General features: G+C 36.9%; 1 protein-coding gene across 2 annotated transcripts in view; it reads right to left on the reverse strand.

Moving 5' to 3' along the window:
* Positions 1-24,066, reverse strand: part of LOC135694661 (receptor-type tyrosine-protein phosphatase S) — a 52,573-nt gene that overhangs the window by 13,558 nt on the left and 14,949 nt on the right. The window contains exons 10-25 of one of the 2 annotated variants that reach the window (XM_089109595.1): positions 23,123-23,460; positions 22,655-22,805; positions 21,428-21,814; positions 20,877-21,167; positions 19,320-19,537; positions 19,042-19,117; positions 18,292-18,398; positions 17,873-18,080; positions 17,127-17,220; positions 16,609-16,804; positions 15,662-15,701; positions 15,186-15,285; positions 14,518-14,806; positions 14,111-14,153; positions 13,716-13,827; positions 12,686-12,864 (exon numbers count right to left, since the gene is read on the reverse strand). In XM_089109595.1, coding sequence (XP_088965721.1) covers positions 12,686-12,864; positions 13,716-13,827; positions 14,111-14,153; positions 14,518-14,806; positions 15,186-15,285; positions 15,662-15,701; positions 16,609-16,804; positions 17,127-17,220; positions 17,873-18,080; positions 18,292-18,398; positions 19,042-19,117; positions 19,320-19,537; positions 20,877-21,167; positions 21,428-21,814; positions 22,655-22,805; positions 23,123-23,460 — 2,829 coding nt within the window. The remainder of the gene's footprint in view (positions 1-12,685; positions 12,865-13,715; positions 13,828-14,110; positions 14,154-14,517; positions 14,807-15,185; positions 15,286-15,661; positions 15,702-16,608; positions 16,805-17,126; positions 17,221-17,872; positions 18,081-18,291; positions 18,399-19,041; positions 19,118-19,319; positions 19,538-20,876; positions 21,168-21,427; positions 21,815-22,654; positions 22,806-23,122; positions 23,461-24,066) is intronic. The other variant, XM_065213484.2, reaches the window with a different exon arrangement.

Consider the following 24,066-nt stretch of genomic DNA (forward strand, 5'->3'; position numbering starts at 1 on the left):
AAGACAATTAGAGGCTGATGAGAAGCTAGCAACGGACGTGATACCAAAAGTTACTTTAGGAAATCATTTGAGTGAAGAGCAAAAACGGAGTGTACAGCAGATGCTTTATGAAGAACGTGATGCCTTTTGCACAAGTAGCCAAGATGTAGGTTGCGCAGAGGGCCTCAAACATAAGATCATACTTAATGATACAACACCGGTGCAGAAACATTACATTGCTGTCCCAAGACCCTTGTACCCTGAACTCAAGGGATACATCGAGGATCTCCTGAATCGCAAGTTCATCCAGAAATCAAAATCGCCATATAGTAGCTGTTGTGTGATTGTCCGAAAAAAAGATGGCTCAATGAGGCTCTGTATTGACTACAGAGAACTAAATGATAAAAAAACAGCAGACCGTCATCCAATACCCAGAATTCAGGACACGTTGGACAGTTTATCCGGAAACAAATGGTTCTCCACTATAGATCAAGGGAAAGCATATCATCAAGGCTTTATGGACCCAGAAAGTCGCCATTTAACGGCTTTTGTGACACCCTGGGGTCTCTATGAATGGATAAGACTTCCCATGGGCCTCAAAAACGCTCCAGCAGAATTTCAACGTTATATGGAGAGCTGTTTAGGGGAATTTAGAGACGAATGTTGTGCACCATATCTTGATGACGTCATTGTATACTCAAAGTCATTCAACGAGCACGTGGAGCATGTAAGAAAGGTTCTACGACGATTGAAAGAAAATGGTATCAAGCTGAAAGCTGAAAAATGTGACATGTTTAAGAAAGAAGTTGTATATTTTGGTCGAATCGTGTCTGAAGATGGTTATCGCATAGATCCAGACAGCACAAAAGCAATTCTCAAGTTACGTGACTACACACCAAAGACTATTGGTGAAGTTCGTCATTTGACAGGTCTACTCGGTTACTACCGTCGATATATTGAAAACTTTTCCAGAGTAGCAAAACCCATTTATGACTTACTCAAGGTGGAACAGCCATGCACTTCCGAAGTAAAGAAAAAAGACACACGTGGGAAAGGAGGCCAAGCACCATCGCGTGCGCCAATTGTCTGGCTAGAGCCGCATCAAAAAGCTCTCAATTATCTTATAAGCTGTCTTACCAACCCTCCTATCATGGCCTATCCAGATTTCAGCATCCCATTTGTACTTCATACAGACGCATCACAAGAGGGACTTGGTGCAGTCTTGTACCAAAAACAGCAGGGGAAAATGAGAGTGATAGGGTATGCCTCTCGGACGCTATCTCCAGCTGAAAGAAAGTACCATTTACATTCCGGGAAACTGGAGTTCCTAGCATTAAAGTGGGCTGTAACTGAACAGTTCCGCGACTACTTGTTTTACGCTCCAAAATTCACAATATATACTGATAACAACCCTTTAACATATGTTATGAGTACAGCAAAGTTAAATTCTACAGGGTATAGATGGATAGCTTCATTGGCAGATTTTGAATTCACCATCAAGTACCGACCGGGTAAAGCGAATGTTGATGCAGACTTCTTTTCAAGAATGCCAACAAACATTGCGAAGTTCATGGAAGAATGCACACAAGAAACATCACAGATGGATTTTGCAGCAACTCTCAGTGCAGTTACCACCAGGCATCAAGGTAATGTGTATTGGATCCATGCAGTTTCACTTAACCAAAATACTACCCAACTATTAGATGCAAACAAAATGGAAAAACACACTCCCCTGCCTCTGCAGAACATCTTACAAGCGCAGAAGGAGGACCCTGATGTTGCCCGTGTCTTAGCTTATAAAGAACAGCCAGTTAGGCCTTCGTTTCAAGATCGACATGGTGAATCAGCTGAGGTAAAAACACTAATGCATGAATGGAACAAGCTGATACTGGGAAAAGACAGAGCCTTGTACCGAAAGTCAGCCAACAGGTTGCAGTTGGTTTTGCCAAAAAGATACCATTCCGCCATCTCCATGATGAGATGGGACACTTGGGTGCTGAAAGGGTGACAGAGCTAGCACGAGATCGTTTCTATTGGCCGCACATGACGAGAGACATCGAACATTACGTAACCAAAGTTTGTAGATGCTTACAACGGAAAAAGCCAACACTACCACCACGTGCCCCTGCTCAAAGCATAGTCACAAGTCAACCGTTTGAGCTTATCTCAATTGACTTTGTTCACTTAGAAAGAAGTACAGGGGGGTATGAATATCTTTTAGTTGTTGTGGATCATTTTACCCGTTATGCCCAAGCTTACCCTACCACGAACAAATCTGCGAAAACTGCTGCTGACAAAATATTTAATGACTTTATACTCCGATTTGGTTTCCCTCAACGAATCCACCACGATCAAGGTCGAGAGTTCGAAAATGATCTGTTCCACCACTTGGAACAGTTGACAGGAATTGCTCGTTCAAGAACCACACCCTACCACCCAATGGGTAATGCGCAATGTGAAAGATTCAACCAAACTCTCTTAGCCATGTTGAGATCAATGAGCGAACAAAAGAAAGCACGCTAGAAGGATCATGTGAATAAAATGACATTCGCATACAATTGCACACGTCACGATAGTACAGGTTTTTCACCCTATGAGCTTTTATTTGGTAGAAAGCCACGATTACCTATTGACATTATTTTCGGAAATACTAAAGTAACAGCAGTGAAAGGATATCCAGAATACCTTAAGCAATGGAAGAATGCGATGACAGATGCTTACCGTATTGCTGCAGAGAAAACTGGACAGTGTGCAGCACATGGTCGGGAGGAATATAACAGAAAAGCAAGAAGCTCTGACCTAAAGCCTGGGGACCGAGTACTTGTAAAAAACGTAATAGAACGAGGAGGCCCTGGAAAGTTGCGTTCATTTTGGGAGGAAAAGATTTATATCGTTCTAAACAGAAAAGGTCCCAATGCTGCTGTTTATGAGGTGCGTCCAGAAAATCAAGATGGAAGGACAAGGGTTCTGCACAGAAACCTTTTAATGCCTTGCCCCTTCCTTCCCCATGTAGGAACCCCACAGGACACAAGAAAAGGTCACACAAAAAGAAAAGCAAATAATGCTGCAGAGATCGAACACGTGCCATCTAAAAGCCCAGAATCGTCATTCCCCGAGGTCAACATCCAAGACGATGACGAGGAACAACTTCCAACATTTTCACCAAATCAGTTGGAACAAGCCAGGAGTGGCGGCATGGGGGGGCAAGGGGGGGCTTTAGCCCCCCCTAGATTTTTGTTAGCCCCCCCGTCGGCAGCCAATCAATTTTTGCTTTCTCAATACCGTCGGCACTTGATGGATGTCACCCGGTTTACATGTTGTTTAAATGACATAAATAATCGAGGAGAAAACTGCACTGGCTGGTTTATGGTTTTCTCAATGGCTTTTCTTCGGCAATTTTATTATCAAAGTGGCATTATATCCTGTCGCTTCCGTGAAAGCTGTGACTTAATTTCATGGTGCTCCTTCGCATGACCCACAATACCATGGTGCTCCTCTCGGTTGAAATTCCTGTTGCTGCTTGGAATTCAGGCGAAACGTGCAGATGCTTGATTTGGATCATGTTTTGGACCGTTTCAAGGAAATTTACCCTAACAACAGCAAAATCATGATGTCATAAATAAAGTCTTTAATGAATTCTCTTCTTAAGGGATTCTCTTTTCGTTTCAAGACATTATTATTGCCAATGAAAACATTTCGATCATGAGCACATTTTGCGTAATAAATTTTTCAAAAAGCACTTCTTGTCCTTTTTCATAAACTATTTTTCAATAGCATTGTTCACCGCATAGCTTGCGACAAACAAATGGTTTAGAGAAAACCATTGATTAACTTCTTCCACCATAGATAGGAAGAAATATTCAACAATAGGCAATATTTGCGCATTAAGTTTCTAACAAGGCACAAATTGCCGAGAAAATCTGGTGGACTCCGACACAGGATGGAAAGTGGGGGACGGGAAGGGGGCAAGGGAGAATTTTGCACCCACGACAAAAGATTTTGGAAAAATGCTCTATTGCTCAATAGGAAATTTCAGGTAAAATCCGCTCGGTGGAAGAAACGCTTTAGGTATTTCAGAGACTTTCCTGTCATAAAATCAATAAAGGATCAAGCAATCTTAGGTAAAATTGTGCCTCGTGTTCATTTCTCCTAAAGTTTCTCAGTAGAAGCGTCAGCTGCAATTCACTATGAGCTCCACATTCAAAAGGCATGCTAAGATAGAGAGAGGGATCTAAATTTGAAAGTAACTGGCAACCTGGTATTTTTCAAGACCACGGCGAAATTGTTGTTTTTATCTGCTGTAAAAAAGGTTTTGCGAAAAGACAATAATTTTCAATGGGATTAGGAGGATTGCTTTAGTGGAATCTGCTTAAAAGAGTGCATTTTCCAGGGAACTAGAAGCATCACAATTCGAAAATTTCCTCCCCCTTCGGCGGCAACCATGGTGCCGCCTCAGGTAGTAACTATATATTTTGCCCGTCCCGATATAGAGCTTTGACAAGACTATTAGGAAAGTCGGTTATCTTACAGAGTTAGATTGACAAAATGTATTGCAGAGGTTTGTGGCACCAGCTAAAAAGTTTCAGGCAATAATTTTTTGATCAGGTAAATTTGCATTCCACACACCCCTCCCCCCCAACGAGGCTTGCCTCGCGACGGCCCTGCCTGCTATATGGGGCAAATAGATTTTTTTTCTGTCGGCAATTTGACACATCCAGCGTCGGCAGTTACGGAGAATATAAACTTCGGCACCTTGAAGGTTTGTCTCTAGCGCCACCCCTGGAACAAGCGAGCCATTATTTAGAGGAACCATTGAATAGAGAGTTGATAGGGAACAATGAAGGTGATGCATCACAGCTCCAGGACGGGGATAGCCACAGGGATGTGGGACAGGGACCCACCACCATGGCTGAAAGTAATCAGGGCAGACAAGGGAAAGTACCAGACAGTGAAGTGCGGTTACCTGATCAATCAGTTTCTGCTAGTCCACCTCCTGAGCGAGAAGGCCCAAGAAGAACTAGAAACCCCCCAACAAAATTGTCGTATTATGAGTTAGGAACACCAGTGGACAATCAAGCAGGAATCTTCTCAATATATCCACTTGCATTAACACCGCAGACTAACTTTGTGCCATTTATGCATCCGTCATTTGCTGGACAGAGGCAACCGCTTGTACCACCACAAAGACAAAATATGTTTCGACCAGTCCAGTGTTTCACACCATGCGGACCTATTGTTTACTATTATTAAGACTTATACGGTGTTGACTATCGTTTATGATATCAAATTAAAAGTAACCAACAATTAAAAAAAAACATCCAAACTACGCAAATAAGAGGGTCTATATGCCTAACATGATTTTTCATAATCACTACAACTGTTCAATCACAGTGCAAGATAAGTTTCGCTGCGCAGCAAAGAAAAAGTTTATATCCAGTCGAACAATGATACATTGTTGCTGATCTTGTGGATGTAATCAGGACTCAATTAGGATTCAGCTCAAAGGACATTGATTATGTAATTCAGGGCTCATCGAGACGTCGAATTGTCCTAGTAATCACTATTCTCTGTCAGAGCATAAGAGATTGAACGGTGAACGTTGTTATCAATATGTCTCCACAAGAACTTTACATCTCGGAGACTGAAATGTCCAGAAGACATTCATTTTGTGGGGGGAGAGTGTGAGGACCTCTCCGAAGACCCCCCTTTTAACCATTATTACAAGAACTGACTTACCCCCGGGAAGAGGACTTTTTAGTTAGTTAGAGAGAGGGACTGTTCGAATCAAGTTAAGCAGTTGTAAAGAGTATTTGGTTTTTTTATAAAGGTTTGCGTTGGAAAACTATGTCGTGTTTTGTGTGTTTGTTGCTTGAAGCTAATTGATTTGCACTCGAACCGGGCCACATGAATATAACAGAAGTATACCTGTAACGGGTTCTTTATGAGAGTTGCGCTTACGTTCTAACCTTTCTGAATACAAGTTAAGCTACTGAAAACAGACGCTTAAGCCGAAACCTTTCCGGGAAAAGTGAACCTCTAGCGACTTTCAATACAACCAGGATCTATCTTATACAGTTCTGGCTGCGCAAGGAGAAAAAAAAGATCTGTTTCATTTGCTCTGCAGTTTTTGCTAAGATATTCATATTAAGATCTTATGGCTAATTCTCATTTCACTTTTGCCTTTTTAAAACTGTATGCAATTTGAAAATTGCTTTGAAAAATTTTTAGTAAACTAAAGCTTTTCGTCTGACACTCTTTACGTAAACGTTCGAGTTTAAAACGTCAGAACATAGACCGCTCATATTTCTAAGTCTGTTGCTAGACACAGCCCAACCATCGAGCGCGCTTTTCTACAAGATCAAATTCAGAAAACTAAAACAAATATTCTGAATCTAAAACGTTTGTATACACGCCAATGGTCTAAAACGCGTCCGTTTCTCACATTATTTGACAATTTTCGTCTTTGCCGCTACATTTCTGAAATTGACCAGTGGACACTTAAACAGACTACAGAAAAACATGATAGGAATATTGGTATGCTAGTTAGGAAACGTTTTGGCGGCTTGATGAGCGATTCAAAAAAACATATTTTTAATTTGTCGGATTATTCTCTCTCTGAAACCGAAACATTTGTCTTAGGTAACGGTCTTGAGTTTTGTATTCCACCATAACGAATAAACAGAGAGGAACTTTTTGTTGAATTCGAGATTTTACACGCACAACTTTGCAAGGCACGATATTTCTGATGCTTTGGAATTTAACAAATTACGAGCTCGACTAAGCGATTTGGCATACGCTTACAGCGGTTCTCCCGTTGACCACTCAGATTTTCTTTTGCATAGAGAACATTTTCAAGCATTAAAATCTCTGCGGTCTAATAATGACATCTTTACCACAAAGCCCGATAAAGGGTTAACAATGGTTATTTTGAACAAAAAAAGAACACATAAATAAAATGGAGAATATTCTCCTCGACAAGAAAAAGTTGTGTGACGTGTGACGTCGGAACACAGGATAAAACGGCTAATATAATAATAATAAATAATAATAAATAATAAATAATTTGTTTAAAGTTGGCGTACTAAATGAACGGCTGATAGCTATAAAGAAGCTAATTAAGGCCAACTATTTATAAAGAGTTAGTATGAAATAAAATTATATGCTACAATATTAAAAAGGTTTAAGGTATAATGTTCTAAATAAAACCTAACCCAGCAATAAATTTTTTACACAATCTACAGTCGCATTCTATAGGGTGTGCTCTTAATTCTTTTTTAAATGTTGCCAATGATTGGGACTCTCTTATACTGTGAGGTAGTGTTTGCCACAGTTTTTGACCTAAATATCTCACAGTTTCTATACCATAAGAAGTTGTCCTGGCTTTTGGAATGCAAAGATTATTTTTAGTTCGCAAATCATAATGTACATTTCTTGTTTCAAAAATCTCACTCATGAAACTAGGGTTCAGGTTATGTTTGGTTTTGTATATTTCTATCATCAAGTACTGTAGATTGCGTTAATGAATTGATACTGCATTATCCAAAGTCAGCAATGCTTCGTAGTCAGCATGACTGTCTTTATAAACAATTCTGAGTGCTCTTTCGTGGATTTTATTTACTTTAGCATTCAGACATCTGTCATGGAACATCCAAATTAGGGGGCAGTAACTAAACTGAGCTTTTATGAAGCTGTTCATTAGGAGACGCAGTTTATCAGAACCCATAAATGGCGAAACTCTAGCAAGAGCATGCAGTTTTTGGCTGGCTCTTTTGCATAAATTTGAGACGTGATTTTTGAAATTAAGATTTTTATCTATTATCACCCCTAGCAGTTTTTCTTCAGAGCTTTCTTCAACAATGGCCTCACCGATTTTGATCTTAAAGTCATCTTGATTTGTTCCAAAAGTAAGAAGATGACATTTCCCTGCATTCAATTTCATAAAGTTTTCTGGAAACCATTTTGATAAAATATGAGCATCAGTTTCTAGCCGTTCTAAAACTTTATCTAATTGACAGTCAGCTGCAAAAATCGTAGTATCATCAGCAAAGTTACATACTGCAGTATCTGTTACCATTAAGAATAAATCATTAATATATAAATCAAATAGAAGAGGCCCAAGGACTGATCCTTATGGTACACCTGCAAAGGTTTCTCGCAAAGTGCTGAATGAACCAGTTAATTTTACCCTTTGTCTTCTACCGGACAGGTAATTATAAATCAATAATTGAGCATCTTTACAAAAACCATAGGCATTTAATTTCGCAATTAATAGCTCATGGTCTATGCAATCAAACGCTTTTGAGAGATCTATTAGCAAGGCACCAACCACCCCTTTTTTATCTAGGGAATTCTTGCAAATATCCATTAATCTCAACAGCGCATGCTGTGTGTTGAAACCTTTCCGAAAACCACATAAGTAGGGAACTAGGAACGTATCCGCGAAGTCGACCATCTGAGCATATAGAAGCCGTTCAAAGACCTTTGATAATGCGGATAGAACGGTGATAGGTCGATAGTTTCGTTTTTCTGTAGTTTTGTCACTTTTGAATAGTGGAGTTATGTCTCCTAATTTAAGATCTTCAGGAAACGTTTTCTGGAGCAATGAATTATTGAAAATTGTCATCAGTAATGTTGCAAAAATGTCTTTGTTTTCTTTCAGTATCCGCGGAGGAATACTTTCAATTGTAGACGCTTTTTTTATATTTAGTCTCAATAATTCATCATTGACTGCCTGCATTGTAATTGGTTTGAATTCGAAGAATGTGCCATGGTTTACCTTATCCTTAATCTTGCGGATGCTGGGATGATGTTTATATTTTTCAACAGCAATTTCAACAGGATCCAGCAAATGGTCTGTCGAATTGAGAATGCATTCACCAGGGGCAATGTCAATTGTCTTTGTGATATTTGTAAAAAATTCATTAAGGATCTCAGCTATTTCACTGTCATTCGTAATAAACTTTTAATTTTCGATAAGCGTAATACTTGAAGAGGTTTGTACCTTGTCAGTAAAAAGTGGTTTTACAGTTTTCCAGAACTTTTTATTGTCAGTGACAGAATTTATATCAAGGTTACCATAATATGATGTTTTTGCTTGTCGCAGAATTTTCACCCACCTATTTCTTTGGTATTTTAAAAGCGTTCCAGTTTTCAGAAGTATTATGCCTGTTTAATCTGTTACGTAACTGTGAACGGAGCATAATTGCCTTTCTTAAAGTTTTCGTCATGAAGGGTGCATCATTTGCGCGTAAATATTTCTGTTTTAGAGGTACATGGTTATTCAGAACTTCTTCGACTACAGAATTAAAATTTTCATATTCAGAGTATGCTTCGCTGCTCTTAGCTAGATTGCTTTAAGGTCACTGCGAAACTTTATAGGATCAAATTTATTGTAGTCTCGGTATGTCACAATCCTTGGACCTCTTTTTACAAAACCACTCTTTAACACTGTTAGTATCATTAGATGAAAATCAGACAATCCCACTTCTATTGTCGTAGTGTTTTGAAAACCAGAGGTTTTATTCGTTAGAAACATATCAATGGAAGAGGGATTGTCAGCAGATTTATAACAAGTGGGACTTTTTATTAAATTTTTTAATCCATAGATATCCATGAAATTGCTAATTTCATGATTTTTCTCTTCCGAATTTAAATCTCCAATAATGACGAAGTTTTCGTATCGAGGTGTAAGTTGTTCAAGCACTTTGCCCATCTCTGCGAAGAAAAATTTTTGTTCCTAATAGTTGATAGATTGGCAAGGGGGTTAATATCTTCGGTGTCAGAACTAGCAATTTCATTGGTATTTTGATTTTCTAAATTAGGACAAATGTACTTAGCTGTATGACTCCCATCATCACGTCACTGAGCTTTGAGATATTTAATAAGGTTATTGGCAAGAAGGACTGTGCCCATTCTATTGAGGTGCAAAGCACTTCCATTTAGGTGCTTAGTTGTATCGATGTTTTGATGCTCGATGAGATCTAAACTATTTTCTCCGCACAGGGTTTTCAATTTTTCGTTTACAGTTTTTGCTTTTGTATTTAACGTTGAATCGTCACCTCGAGATATAATAGCTGATACAACAACTTCATTTGCTCTGTTTCTTAAACCAGCTGCCAGATCACAGATTTCAGATGCAATTTCATCAGCTGGCTTGTTTGTTCCCAGCGAGTTTTGGAGCTAGAGCGGAAACTTCGAAAACGCCTTTTGGAGCTGGTTAACTCAAAAGTGTAGACCAACGAAGTTTACGATAGGATAAGACCCACAGGTCCACAACGTCTAGAAATGTATGGCCTCCCTAAAATACATAAGCTAAATGTTCCATCTTGTCTATGATTGGCTCAACACAACATTAATTGACTAAGTGGCTTTCTGAAGCTTTCGACCCTGTTCTTCAAAAATATTCCAACCGTTGTATCAAGGATTCTTTTACGTTCGCTGAGTTCATGGAAAACTTGAACATCAAAAACGAAATATCTTCCATGTGTTCTTTTGACATTAGCAGTCTTTCCACAAATGTTCCTTTGAGTGAGACCATCAAAATATGCGCCGACCCTTTGTACCGGAGCGAGCTTAATAACCCACCATTCCAAGAGGAAATATTCATAGAACTGATGGAAACTGCAACACGTTCAGTTGAATTCAGCTTTAACAATGAAATGTACCAACAGAAGGATGATGTCGCTATGGGTAGCCCTCTGGGACCTGGGCTGGGCTGGCCAATGTCTTTGTTGGCTTTTATGAAGAACGTTTTTCGACTACGACCAAAAGCCAGGTGTCTATTTTCGATATGTGGATGACACATTTACCTTTTTTCAAAACAGAGGCTGAGTGTGATATTTTTCTAAAACGCCTTAATGGCTTCACCTAGCCCTACAGTTTACATTTGAAATGGAAGAAAATAACTCCTTGCCGTTTCTAGATGTTTTGGTTGAAAAGTCTGGCACTGGATTTCTTACCTGTGTTGTTGGGAACACGTTACCTGTGGAGACGAGATTGCAGCTCCATTGTTTAGAACACAAGCGGAAGTGGTTTATCCGAACTAATTAGCTACGAGGAGTAGGTACGCACGCGCATTAAACCTACTAGAACAATGCTGGATCTTCGTTCTTTATTTTTTCAAACTTCCCTCCTTTGCCTGTCTGACGTAAAATGCGAAGAACACATGCCCACCTACACCTTGCGGACTTACCCTAACTTATCTCCCCAACAATGTGTATATCGTAAACCTGCCTTTTTGGGGATATAATACACTCAATGAAATTCGTTTTGCCCAAAACAAAGGAAAAAAATCCTTATCAAAACGCTAACTCATTGGGCACTGATGATTTATTCCAAGTCTAAACTCGACTCGGAACTTGAACAACTAAATAAGATTTTTTTTTGAGAACGGCTTATGATGTCATTTCAGTTTACATTAAGGCGAAAAAGGCTAATTTCTCGGCTGACGTAAAATTTGGTCCCCAAAAGTGCCAGGTATATCTGAAACTACCTTGGATCGACAACAGTTCCTTGCGTTTTAAAAAAACAGATAAAACAGCCCATAACAAATTGTTTCTTTACCGTGAATTCACGCATTGTTTATGGTAAAAAAGGCCCTTTCCTCCATTAAAAAGGAGTGTGTACCTGCGTCACAAAAGAGTTCCGTTGTATATCAATTTACGTGCCAATGTGATTCTGGCTACGTAGGACGCACTACCCAAAGATTGGAGGATAGAATAAAACAGCATGTTCAGTCTAGTAATAGAAACAGAACCCACCCCCAAAGGGAACAGCAATCTCAGTCATACATATCTAAAAGTACAACTAAAACCTGCGATTCTGCTTTCGGGCAGCATTTACTGGAAAACCGAAATGGTGCAAAAAACTATAATGGCGAAATTTTTCGTATTATTGGTAAAGCCCGATCGTCATTTCATCTAGCAATTTTAGAATCTATCTACATTAGCACGAAAACCGCTATTTTGTAGACAAAAGGAGTTCGTTTTTACCTTAGAACTCCATTGGTAACATTCTCTTCAGGCAAGTGGCACTGATTGGGCAGCCTGAACAGTCGTGTGCTGGCGTTTCTGATTGGCCTATTATCCACAACTGGCTATATATATTTCCTAGCGTAGAGTTTTCGATCTATGTTCTGACATTTTAAACTCTGAAAAGTGTCAGATGAAAGCTTTAGTTTACTAAATGTTTGCTTTTTTCAAAGCCATTTTCAAGTTTTGTACCAGCAAAAGATTGTTTGTATGCAATTTGTTAAGATTTGGGTGGTTATAAATTACCATCTCTGTAAAATATAGTTTAAAAAAAGTTCAATATAATGATTGAAAAGTCAAATGGTCAAAGAAAAAGCGCAACAGCTGCAAAGCAACCGGCATAATTGCAGGATTTTTTGAAAGATGAAAGCTTCAATTAGCTTTATCTCTAAGGCACTTTTTAAAAAGATCACGATTTTTATGTTATGGCACATTTCGGTTTACTTTCCTGTTCAACTCAGTTTAGTTTCGGTTTAGTTTGATTTAAACAAAATATAACTTAAATTGTTGAACCTATTTTTTCAAATCTAAGCTATTTGATTTTAACAACTTAACGTTCTCAGCGAAAAGGATAGCATTATAACATGGCAGGTCCACAAAATAAAGATTTTAAAATGGCCGGCACCGAAGATTCTGGTTCAGGGCAGAAAGTACTTGAAGAAATAATTTGATATTACCTGAACTTCCTCTACTAACTATGCTGGGCTCCTCCATAGCAGCAGAGGCTCTTACGTTGTTCAAACTCTCATACTCATGATCATACGATGGATTCTCGATCTGGCCATGTAAATTTGAAAGAGGCACACCGTCCTTTGCCAAACCACCTTCTTGAATTGGCCTTTTGGATCGTCGCTTTCTGTTGTAGAAATTACAGTGTTTTCATTACTTTGTTTTATCGGTTTGTATGCAAATAAGAGATTAAATTTGATGAACCTCAGGCTTGTTGATTGTCAAAAGCAGGAACTTAAAAGATTTGATTTGCTAATTTTTAATATACCATTAAAATGTGCCGAGCAATTAATAATAATAATAATCGATGTAGATATAATCAATCAAAATAAAACAAATAAATTGACAATTTTTTCTGATGTTCTTTGTATTAATTACAAGAAGTTCCAATTTTGTTGTCCCAAAAATTAAGAAATGTTTGTGTCGAACGTAACCTTATCTGGCCTGTGATAAGAAATATTATAAGGGTTTCGTTATGAATAACTAGAGGTTCTATTTTGAAAGATATATTTTATGAAAGATGGATTCGGATCATTAAATATTTCAATATTTTCAAAGAAAGCAAACTAATTCTGGCAACATGCATGGTACGTCGTTGTGACATCAGGAGGAGATCGTTCTACAAACTGACATTACCACTTTTAAGAAATATAAGGGCACGTTTTTGTATCTTGTCCATCCTATACGCGCATATTTCTGATTAGTCAATAAGGCATCCGTTTTAAACAAATTTCTTAAATAATTTGCTTTTGTCTCAGCAAATTGTTCTAGGCAGGCTCATACATTGCTCCAGAAATTTTTACTTATGTAAAAGAAAGTAAATGTTGTCAGAAACAGAGGAATCCATAGGAAAAGAATGCTGAAACACGAATGCTGATTATATTTCAAAAGTTAAAAAATTTACTGGCTTTATTTGCTTGTAACATAGAATATATCTGACGGGTTACATTTTGAGTTTTGATAAAGAAAGAAGCATACCTTATGTAACAAACTGCAACAGCTAAAGCAAGCACAATGATTGCTGGAACTATTATCCCGACAATAATTTCAATCGATCTGGTTTCGCCTGGTTCTGATTTCAATGGTTCTTCTACAAAGAAACTCCAGTCATAATTGGAAAACTCATTCCACACTTTAATAAACAAACAGACATAATGTTAATACAACAATATTTTCGGCCGTTGTCATCGGAGATAGCAGTTAAGGCAAAATTATCATAGCACGGAACATTGAAGAGAAGGCACGAACATCAAACTGGGTTAAAAGCCGTGCTTACACTGTGAAGCTCCCACGAGTAAAATGGCGAAAAATGCACGGTTCTTCAGTAAGAAACTTGAAAGATGTTACTAGCATAAAATGATACGATAACTTACTTGTTTTGAATGGTCCAGCCCACGGCGAAGAGAAATAAATATCCTGCAAATGAAACAATTTTCTAAACTGAAATAACTAACTGCACATGGAAGGGTATAAATTCCAGCAAATGAATTATCTGTTAGCAGATGTAAAGACGAATTGCATTATGACTTTAAAGTAAAGTATCTCTTATCTTGATCTAACGAAGAAGGTTGTTTTCTGGTTTGTTCCGTGCTCGTTGCTGTATGATAAAGTTTTACACACTTTTATCTTGCTTTTAAATAGACCAGGACCAAGACGATCTCAAGTTGTACTTTCTAGTTTTCATTGTGCAGCAACCATATGCTATTTTATAAAATTATCTAACTATCATCAAAATTATTACAATTAAAATGGAAGAAATAGGCTCTCTGAAGCAGATTACCGCTGAAAGATAAGCTCTTTGGAAGACAACATATTCTGTGTTTGGCTTCAATGGTGCATTGATATACTTTACTTGATCGGCGTTCCTCTTCCTTCGACCAGATGACTCATATTCTTTCCCATTGCCAATCTCAAATTTCGTAACGTAATTGTACAAGACACCTGTTATGTAAGGTATGCTGCTAATATGCGTAGAAGAGTCATATGGTCCAAGTTCACTTGGCTTCCAGTCAAGGGGATCTTTGAATTTTGATGAGTTTCCTGTTTCCAGTACAATAATGTGGTACTCTCTTGGATAAAAATGAAACTGATGATATCGAATTCAAAACGTCGATGATACGTCATGTAGAATTGTAATATGATTAGATTTTTGTAAAATATTTTATCTTAAGCGTTGAATTTCTGACCTTTCCTGTAAACACATGATTTTGATATAAATCATAATGGAAGTTTCATGAAAAGTCAGATGGAAGTTTCATGAAAAGTCAAAATTGCAAAAAAAATGATGTACCATAGTGTTATCAGGGAGCAGAATATGTTTTTCGTCTTTTAAATTTAATAAAGAAAAAATGAGCCAGATATATGCTTGAAAGCGCAAACAGAATACTTTTTTAATAGATAAGATAAGAGTTTCGTGAAAACATGTTAAAAACAGACTAAGTTCCTTACTTGGTATTTTCTGGTCCTCTTTTCAAGGGAATAATGAATGAAATGTCTTTCGCTTCGCTTTTGAAGATATTTACGTTCAGTTTTTCTAAATGTTTTCTCTCTGTTAAATCAAATTGATAAAACTTTCAGGAACGTGAATAACTCAAGATAACAAAATAAACACGGTATTTATCTAAATTTCAAAAAGTACCAAATATTAAATTGGGGCCTGTAAACTGCAAAAGGGGAATACGTGAAGTTATAAAAGATGTAAAATGAAGAACAAAACAAATTTCATTAATCAGATCAACAAATATATTTCAAGACAAACGCCCTGGTTTAATGCACAGGGATGTTGTAACTTACATTTCTCAGCTTTACGCTCAATGCAATAACTAGACAGTTTTTTAAAAAATATATCAATTTCGATTTGGCCTTCAATAATAATGCATCGGCATAATATTTAAATGTACAAAGTTTCAATGTGGCAAACTTACCTATAATCGTGCTTGTAAATTGACTGTAATACGCTATATCCTGGGGAAATATAAACAAATGTAACTTCAATAAATGTGCATCTTTCATATTCGAGCAAGTTCAATACTATCGGATTCATGCTTTCAAGCGAGATCAAAGGAGATCCGATATGATTTCATTCCAAAGTGATCCTATTTGATTCCACAAAAACAATACGGAGCGTAGCGGATTCATGCGTCATCGTGTGAACAGAAGACCTATCCAATATGTGAAGAGATCCGATGCCAAATGATCCCGGGATCGTGTGAGTAGGGCCTTAGATTATGTGGAAGGGTGTTACATGAGAAAAGCCGTTGCTAGCTCTTTTACTCAAGGTGCAAAAGCCCAATTTGCCGACAAAGAGTCATCCTTTATTTTCTGACAGGTTTCAAAACTTGGCGACAAAGCACCTCTTCATGGCCATATCTCCTATATTATATATTAATTGGATTCAATTTATTTTAAATATCTATTTCCATATATTCGATTCTCTGCGTCATGTTGCTTAGTTTCTGTCGTTTATTCTTAAATTTACCTCTTGCTTTTGAAGCCAGTTTCACATTCTATCTGAATTCAATTGATTAGTTATACTTCTCTCATTTTCTATCTGAATTCCTTTAAGCAAACCCTCGATCATTACTTTCTCCCCATTCAAGAAAACGCTCAACAAAATAAATATTGAAATGCAAGTTATAATCATAACGGTAAGCTATTTTTGCATTGCTAAACTAAACCAGAGAGCTTGCTTTGGTTATTACGTAGCCAAAAACCGTTACGACTTCCTCATACATTAATTGAAAGACCCTTCGATGGGAAGAATCTATTGCAATTCAAATAAGACAGACACATGGTCCTAGTATTTACTTCTTTGCTATAGCGGTTCTAAATGAACATACAGTAACAGGAATCTGATTAATATCGTATTCACCTTGTTGGTTGTTGCAGCACGATAGCAGATGGTGTAATTTGCCAATGTTTTAAGCTCCGTCGAAATATGTGCAACTGATTTCATTCCAGGTATAAACTCAAGCTTTAATGGCAGTTTAGAAGGAACAATTGTCTCTGCAGAACTGCTTTGTTGACAAGTAATTGCATTTCCTTCCAGAAAAGACAGCCGGTATTCGCTGTTCATAGAAAAGAAAAAGAATACAAAAAAACTAATAATGTACCAAGACATTCAACAGTATTCAAGATAAAGGATATAATTTTTTGACAAAATCTGTTTCTTGCTCAAAATTTTACCAAATAGATATTTATAGCAAAGGAAAAAAACAAAAAACTATGAATGTGCAAAGACGTTCAGCATATCCAAAATGAACGATATTTTTCTGTTTATTAACAAATTGCACAGAAATTCACCAAGTAGATATCTGGCATAAAAATTTTATGGACAACGGAAAAAAAGCCGTGAGAAGAAAAGAGAAATGTAATGAAAATAAATAAAACCTTATTGGTCCATTAATATCGCTTGCAGTACCAATTCTTACTGTGAGTTTTCTTCTGATTGAACCCTGATTTTCCATTGTTGGTTTTGGTGGGGCTAAAAGAAATGGCCATTTTAACGAGGCTAAAATTGCATAAAAAATTTCACAGAAACATTAAATTGTGCTTTTATCTTTAAAAATGGTTTTATGAAAACTTGATTTTCAAAATAAGAACGGGTTAAAAAACAAGAAAAAACAAAGCGTGATAATAACTTAGAGGCTATTTCAGCACATTTCTCTACGAACATAACCAAAGTTATATGAAAAAAGTTATATGAAATGAGAAAAAATAATGATCTTATTGATAAACACTAAAATTGATATAAGAATCGAACGGGAAAAAAAATTAACCTGACTATAGACATAGACATAAACATTCAAAAAAATACAAAAAACTATAAAATAAAATTATGAATTATTCGGGTCTGTTTGCAATAAACCTGTAAGAATTATAGCTTTCTAATAATTTTTAGCCAAGGAAGGGCAGAGGAATTGTGCTCCCGAGGAGGGTTTCCGGTTAATACTCATAAGCAAAACACCATTGCTCAATAATACTAGTTTAATAGAAACGTCATTGAAATTTACCATAGACAACAAACCTAGCTAAAACAAATCAATCTTTACTCGAAATTCATTTGTGCACATAAAGCCTTAGTTTATGCATCGGATCCTGCAACATTCTTTATTGCTAATTAAAAAAATAAATACCTGCGTAGTTTGTTTCAAAGGTAACCCTTCCACTAAAGATACCCCTTCCACCTCCGGTTACTGCAGCAACATCGATTGTGTAATTTGTAGCCGGGACGAAGTTGCTCAGCGTTTTAGAAGTAAATTCTGAATGGAAGCTCCGGTCAACTGTTATAAAACCGTTGTGTTCAAAGGTGCTGTTGTAAGATTTTCTGCCAAAATACCTCACCTGAAAATGTATGTGAATCAAGGGAGCTCAAAAAATTGGATCACATTATTAAAGTCTTCAAGGATACATCTACTACCAAAGCTGTTATACATCAAATATTCTACAAAAAATGGTGTCACCGGACTATTTGAAAAGCAAAAAACTTTCTATTGATGGGCAAATACTGGCAATTGGCTTTATTCAGTACATTAGATGCATCGATTATACTTACAGTATAATTTCTAACGATTCCATTTTCTCGTAATGGCTTAGTGATGTTGACAAGAACGGAAGAAGATGTTTTACTAGAAAGCTTCACATTCTGCGGCTGGCTTGGTTCTGTTGACAATAGAACATCAGTAATAAGTAAGTTTTAATAGTGACCTTACTGAAAATAGGACCGAGTTATGTCAATAGGATGGGCTTCATTGACGGGACAAAATTGTTTTTTTATTGGACTTGACGGGGGTAAATTCAACAAAGCAACAAAAGAAACTAATGAACAACGTGCAAATCAATTTACGTGTATCAAGCAGAGACAAGGCAAAAAATGAGTGAACTAAGCGGGTGTGCTGTACAGCAACTCCCTCGTCCCTAGTGAAAAGGTCAGTAAGGAAAATCAACATACATGTTCTCTTTTAAGAAGGAAGAAAATAACATCATGAGAAGGAAAAAAAGTACAGTGGAAATATACAAAGTGCTTTTCTATCGATGCCACTTTTGGCAATTACGTTAATACTTCTAAAGGATATGTACTTTGAGACAAATCAAGTCACATGTTGTGTTGGAATTTTGTGAAATCAACCAACTTCGGGGTTTACAATGTAATATTGTCATGAAAGGTAATGATCATAAATCGATACTCAAATAAAACGCTCAAAACCCTTAATAACAACTAAGTTTTTACATCATTACAAAGCGATTTTATACATGACTGGTATAATTTCTATTCTTTACATAAGTTCAAAAATGTATTACGTACTTCCCTCGTGTGTTTTTACTGTCACAACAAGGCTCCATCTCCCAAAGTTTATCCCACCATATACTGTCGCTGCTACCTACAATGATAAATATTCAACGCTGAAAAGAATTTGTATAGAACACATAAGAATAAAACTTGTCAACCGTTTCAATTTCATGCCTGAAAGTATTTTCACTTGTAAATATTATGCAGGTAAAAAAAAGATGATTACCGTTTTGCTGAAGTATAACGATTACAGCTCAAATTAATATGTGCTAATACTTCGCAACTTATGTTACCTGAAATTGGTAATCTTTGGATGGCTGCATAGATGAAATTGTAAGCTTTGTTTTAGTCCCTGCAGAGATGGTGCTTAAGTAACTACTTGCAGAGACGATTTTGTATCTAACTTTATAGTCATACAGGATTCCTCGAAGCGAGACTGGTTGAGACCAGGAGACTTGAACTGTTGTTGATGAAAGTGCAACTGCAGAAACATTCCATGGAGCATCAGGTACTATAACAAAGGAGTTGATTAGAATTTTTAAAGGATGCACACTTGCATCAGGATCGGGCGTATTACTGTGACAATGATGATTTCCGAATGGTGGAATTTATCTGAAGATCTTTTTAAGTAAACAACTGACTGGTCGTTTTTTCGATAATGTCAAAAAATACAGAAAAACTTGCATAAATCAGATTCACATAATGCAGATGTTTCGCAACTCAGATAAAAAGCATTGTCCCAATCAGATTTTATTAAAATGCAATAAATTTGAATTGCATATATGGATTCGTTACTCGAATATCTGCGTAAGTCGGACTTCTCTAAAATGCCTCTGAAAACATAGATTCACACAGAACCTCGTAGAAATATATACAAAATCAAGATAGCAGTGGCTTTCGTGAGAAACAAACCTCTGAAATTTTTTGACTGTAAATGCATTAATCATATTTCTAGCGTTGCTCATATTAAAAAAATTTTTACTCTTCCTTTGCAAAAGCTGATAGCAAGATGTCTTACTCTGTTTCTCAAACAATTTTAATTGTCAAACTTTGGTTTTTGCTTTGTTTTGTTTCACTTCTGATTTATTAGATGTACACTCATTTTTTTATAAGTAAGAAAGGTCGATGTTGAGTACTTCAGTTTCCTAATGTTCTTAAGATTTGAAAATTCATTTTTTCTTAAGAGTTTCCTATTTATGATGTCAAGAACGATGTTATGAAATTTTCATGTCCTTTTTTCACGTCAAGAGATTAGCTTCCATTCTGATGCTGTATTTAGATTTGGGAAGTATATTTTTATCCCTCGTGTGTTCAGTTCTAGGCCAACAGGGCAATAATGTTTTTGTATTTTACGAAGTTTCCTTGTTTTCAGTTTTATCACGATTTAATATTTTATTAATTTTTTGCTTCGAATACTGAAGTTTCTTAGTTTTTCTGACTGTCCAGTACTCGTTTCTTATAGCCAGTATCTTATAAAAAACGAGGCCCCATGGTTTTTTTGGATGATAAATATAAACTTCCAACTCATCAGGGAAGGCTTCATACTATAGCAACCGTAGCGGGAGCTAAAGTCAGATTCTCTGTGATTGACCAACGAGATCCAATTTACGCGAGTTTGACTCTTAACTCACGACAGGTGATTATGAGATACAAAGAATAATATACATTGACTGCCAAAAAGCTTCTATTTTATGAAACGGGAGTTTGAAATGATTCGTTGTTTATCTACGTCTTCTTGCGGCTAAACCTCCACATGCAACAATGCTAGGACATTGAGAAAATCTTAAATACAACAAATTTGAAACAGGCTTTAGCTTAAGTAACTAACGATGATAGAGAAATCTCGCTACCTCCTTCGTCTGTTTTAAAGTCAAAGGTTCCCGTATCTGAATTTATATTGTGAGGTGATGATTTTGCAGAAACCTCGATTGTGAAGTCGGTGTTTGCACTTAGGCCCGCAAACGATGCTGTTGTGGTCTTCAAGTTATTCTGTGTTTCGTGTGTTGAGCCATCAGACTTTTTCTTAAGAACTACATTGTAGCTTTCAGTAGGAAAATCCGAGATTGAAGCATTCCATGTTACTGATGCAGTTGTATTGGTAAGTGAGCTTGTTACCATGCCGCTTGGTGTCGAGGGTTTAGCTGCAATGTCAAAAAAGATTTAATGTAATGAAATAAAACTATCAATAACAAAATAACCTATCAATGCTACCTATGTAAATCACTGGGCACTAGTTAAGGTAAGGTTCATAAAATGTGTATACTTGAGCTCTTTCTGCTCATTGTTCCATGTTGCCATTTTAGCTTTCTCACCTGCCCACTTACCTAAATATTCGACATTTGAAAATGGCAACTTCAAAGAGGAATTTGAACGACTGTTCTGATATTTAGGCCCTACCTACCCAAGAGTCCGGTTACAGTAACTTCCACTGTGCCACTCTTCGAAGTGCTCGATATCCCAGGATACATTGCTGAACATCCAAATGTGTGTTTACATTGAACAAGCCCCTGCGCAAAATCGGTGATAGTGCAAGTTGCAAATGAGTTAATAACATTGTTTGGTGTGGCAGTGATCTTCAAAGTTTTGGTCGTTTCTCCATTTATATTTTCATTTGTTACGGCATCGTTTCCAACTTGATAAATGCCAGTGGATGTCAAAGTGTTGCTTCCGTTTTTCCAAGCTGCTTCAACGCCAGGCTGCGCTGCTACCGTACATGTCAATGTTACTTCGCCATTTCTTGCAATGGATGGGCTTGACGGTACAATGGAGATCGAAGACACTTGGCCAACTAAAACAGAATAACGTTGCTTGAAGCATGCAACATTTACATAAATTAAATCTGATATTATTTGATGAACAAAGTTAAAATGTCACTGCACGCTCATATCTGGGTGGCATACCCAGCTATTCACAATCTTTATGGAAAAAAGTGTTTCCAACGTCTTCAAGAACGTGGTTCTAAGAAGCTTTCCTGGGCGAGTCCATAATAGGCCTGCATCAAAATTATACAATCAAGAAAGTTCTTCTGACATGATAATTTTTAAATAGATTTAAGCAGCATTTCTGAGCACCCCTAAACCCCGCAAGATAATCCAAATATATACCCGATACAAAACTGCATCAATTACATATTTCTTAAAAACATTATTTCTTAAAAATAGCATCAACAAGGGTACATGAAGCCTATTGATCGTGCTCTTTTAATAGTTCGTGTTGTTCTTAGGCATAAGAAGGTTCCGCTGTAGCCTAACAGTCTGAACAAGAGTTAAATGTGTGAAATCTTTAATCAAGATTGTTTTTGCAATTTTTATGATTCAGAAGGGTTGTCATGTTACAGAGTTGATGAATAAGGAAAATAAGATGTTTTGATAAGGAGGAAACCTGGTTAATTTTCCGAGTCATCTGCTTGAACAGCTTTCAATTTCTTCTAACTAGGTCAATTGAGATACATTTCCAAGAAATATCGAATTCTCCCACCCTCAGGTTCCACACCTTTTAAAATGCTACTATTAAAATCTTGACATAGCTCTTAATATGTAGCGAAAACTCAAGAAATGCAATTCTTTTTTAACTCGTTATTCGTAAGAGATTTGAATTGAAGCTAAGATATTTTCTTCAGTTTACATACCTGAGGCACAGCCAAGCATTTCCCAACGCAGTCCAACATTCTGATTAGTGGGAGATTGAGTTTCGACTTGCAAGCGAATACAACGGGCTATTATTGTATGTGGTAGATCTATCTGCGATGACGAGTAACGACCATCGGGACCTGCGAATTTCTATAAACAAAAGGAAAAATCACATCAAAAGAGAGAGATCCTTTTATCATTTTCTACCAATATTAAAGGGAAGTGTAATCACAAAATAACAACACTGGATCAGCAAAGCTTTTAACATTTTCACATAATCTGTCATTTAGCATTAACCTATCATTCTTGCAAGCATTAGATAACCATTTATTTACCGGGGAATTGGCCACATAAGACATTAATGAGAACGTTTTTTTTAATTAAAAAAAATATAGTCACTTTATGCAACAAGGGAAGAAAAATTGAATTTCGAAATAATGTGTAATGAAAAAAACAATTAAACTCGCCTGTAATAAATTGCTGTTCTTGTATCCGAAAAATGTACCAGAAACGACGGTAGAATACTTTAGCGAGAATTCTGTCGCTTTTGCCAAGTTATCAACATTGCCCTGACCCTGAATCACAATCGAACTGATTGACTGTACACTTGGTAAACATGCTTGAATCCATGGTTTGGCTCCAGTTGATTCTTTCGGGAAACATGAACCGAACTGGCAAGCTTCCCAAACAGATTCTACGTTAAACCTCCCTTTGTGGGCTCCATTTCCATTAGCAGATGTTGACGATGTCATCGAGGCATCGGAAATTGAGCTTGAAGATTGAATGCCAATAGCATCACGGCATTCTGTGAAGAAAACAGATAGGAGGCAAAGTGTTTATCCGAGATAAATGAATTGGCTCAACAATAAAATGACTTTCACTTCTTTTACAAAAACGCTGATGATCGATTTAATAAACAATACTAGTTAAAACAAACTTAGACCAAACAGTATGCACTTTGTACCGATCTTTTGAACTTAGGCCCAAACTCTCGAACGTAGGCCCGAGCTCCAAGGACTGCTGACTTCTACAGTAAAAAAACCACACGCATATTTCATTAACTGGCAAATTTTATACTCACAAAGTTCCAAGATTGGTAGTCAAGCATTAGTAAGCAAAATATGAAACTTTGACTAGTTTAATTTAATTTTGCAAAGTTTTATCAATAATGATTGTTCTCGAGCACAATCATGTTTTATGCAGCCGTGTGGATGTGAAAAGAGCCTCCTCTTTTGTGTATATATTCTCATGTACTCTATTTGTATTTATATTTGTATATCATGAAGTCGCACATACCACACTTTTGTTTGAAATCCTAACAATGCAATGAAAATACTGAAAATATCCAAAGAAACAACGTGGTCAGGCAATTTCCTGTTTTTTGGATTCCTTGCTCAACAAAATACTGAGA

Source organism: Rhopilema esculentum, chromosome 8, assembly GCF_057945365.1.
Source record: "Rhopilema esculentum isolate cy_ngs chromosome 8, ASM5794536v1, whole genome shotgun sequence".
NCBI classification, from domain to species: Eukaryota; Metazoa; Cnidaria; class Scyphozoa; order Rhizostomeae; family Rhizostomatidae; genus Rhopilema; species Rhopilema esculentum.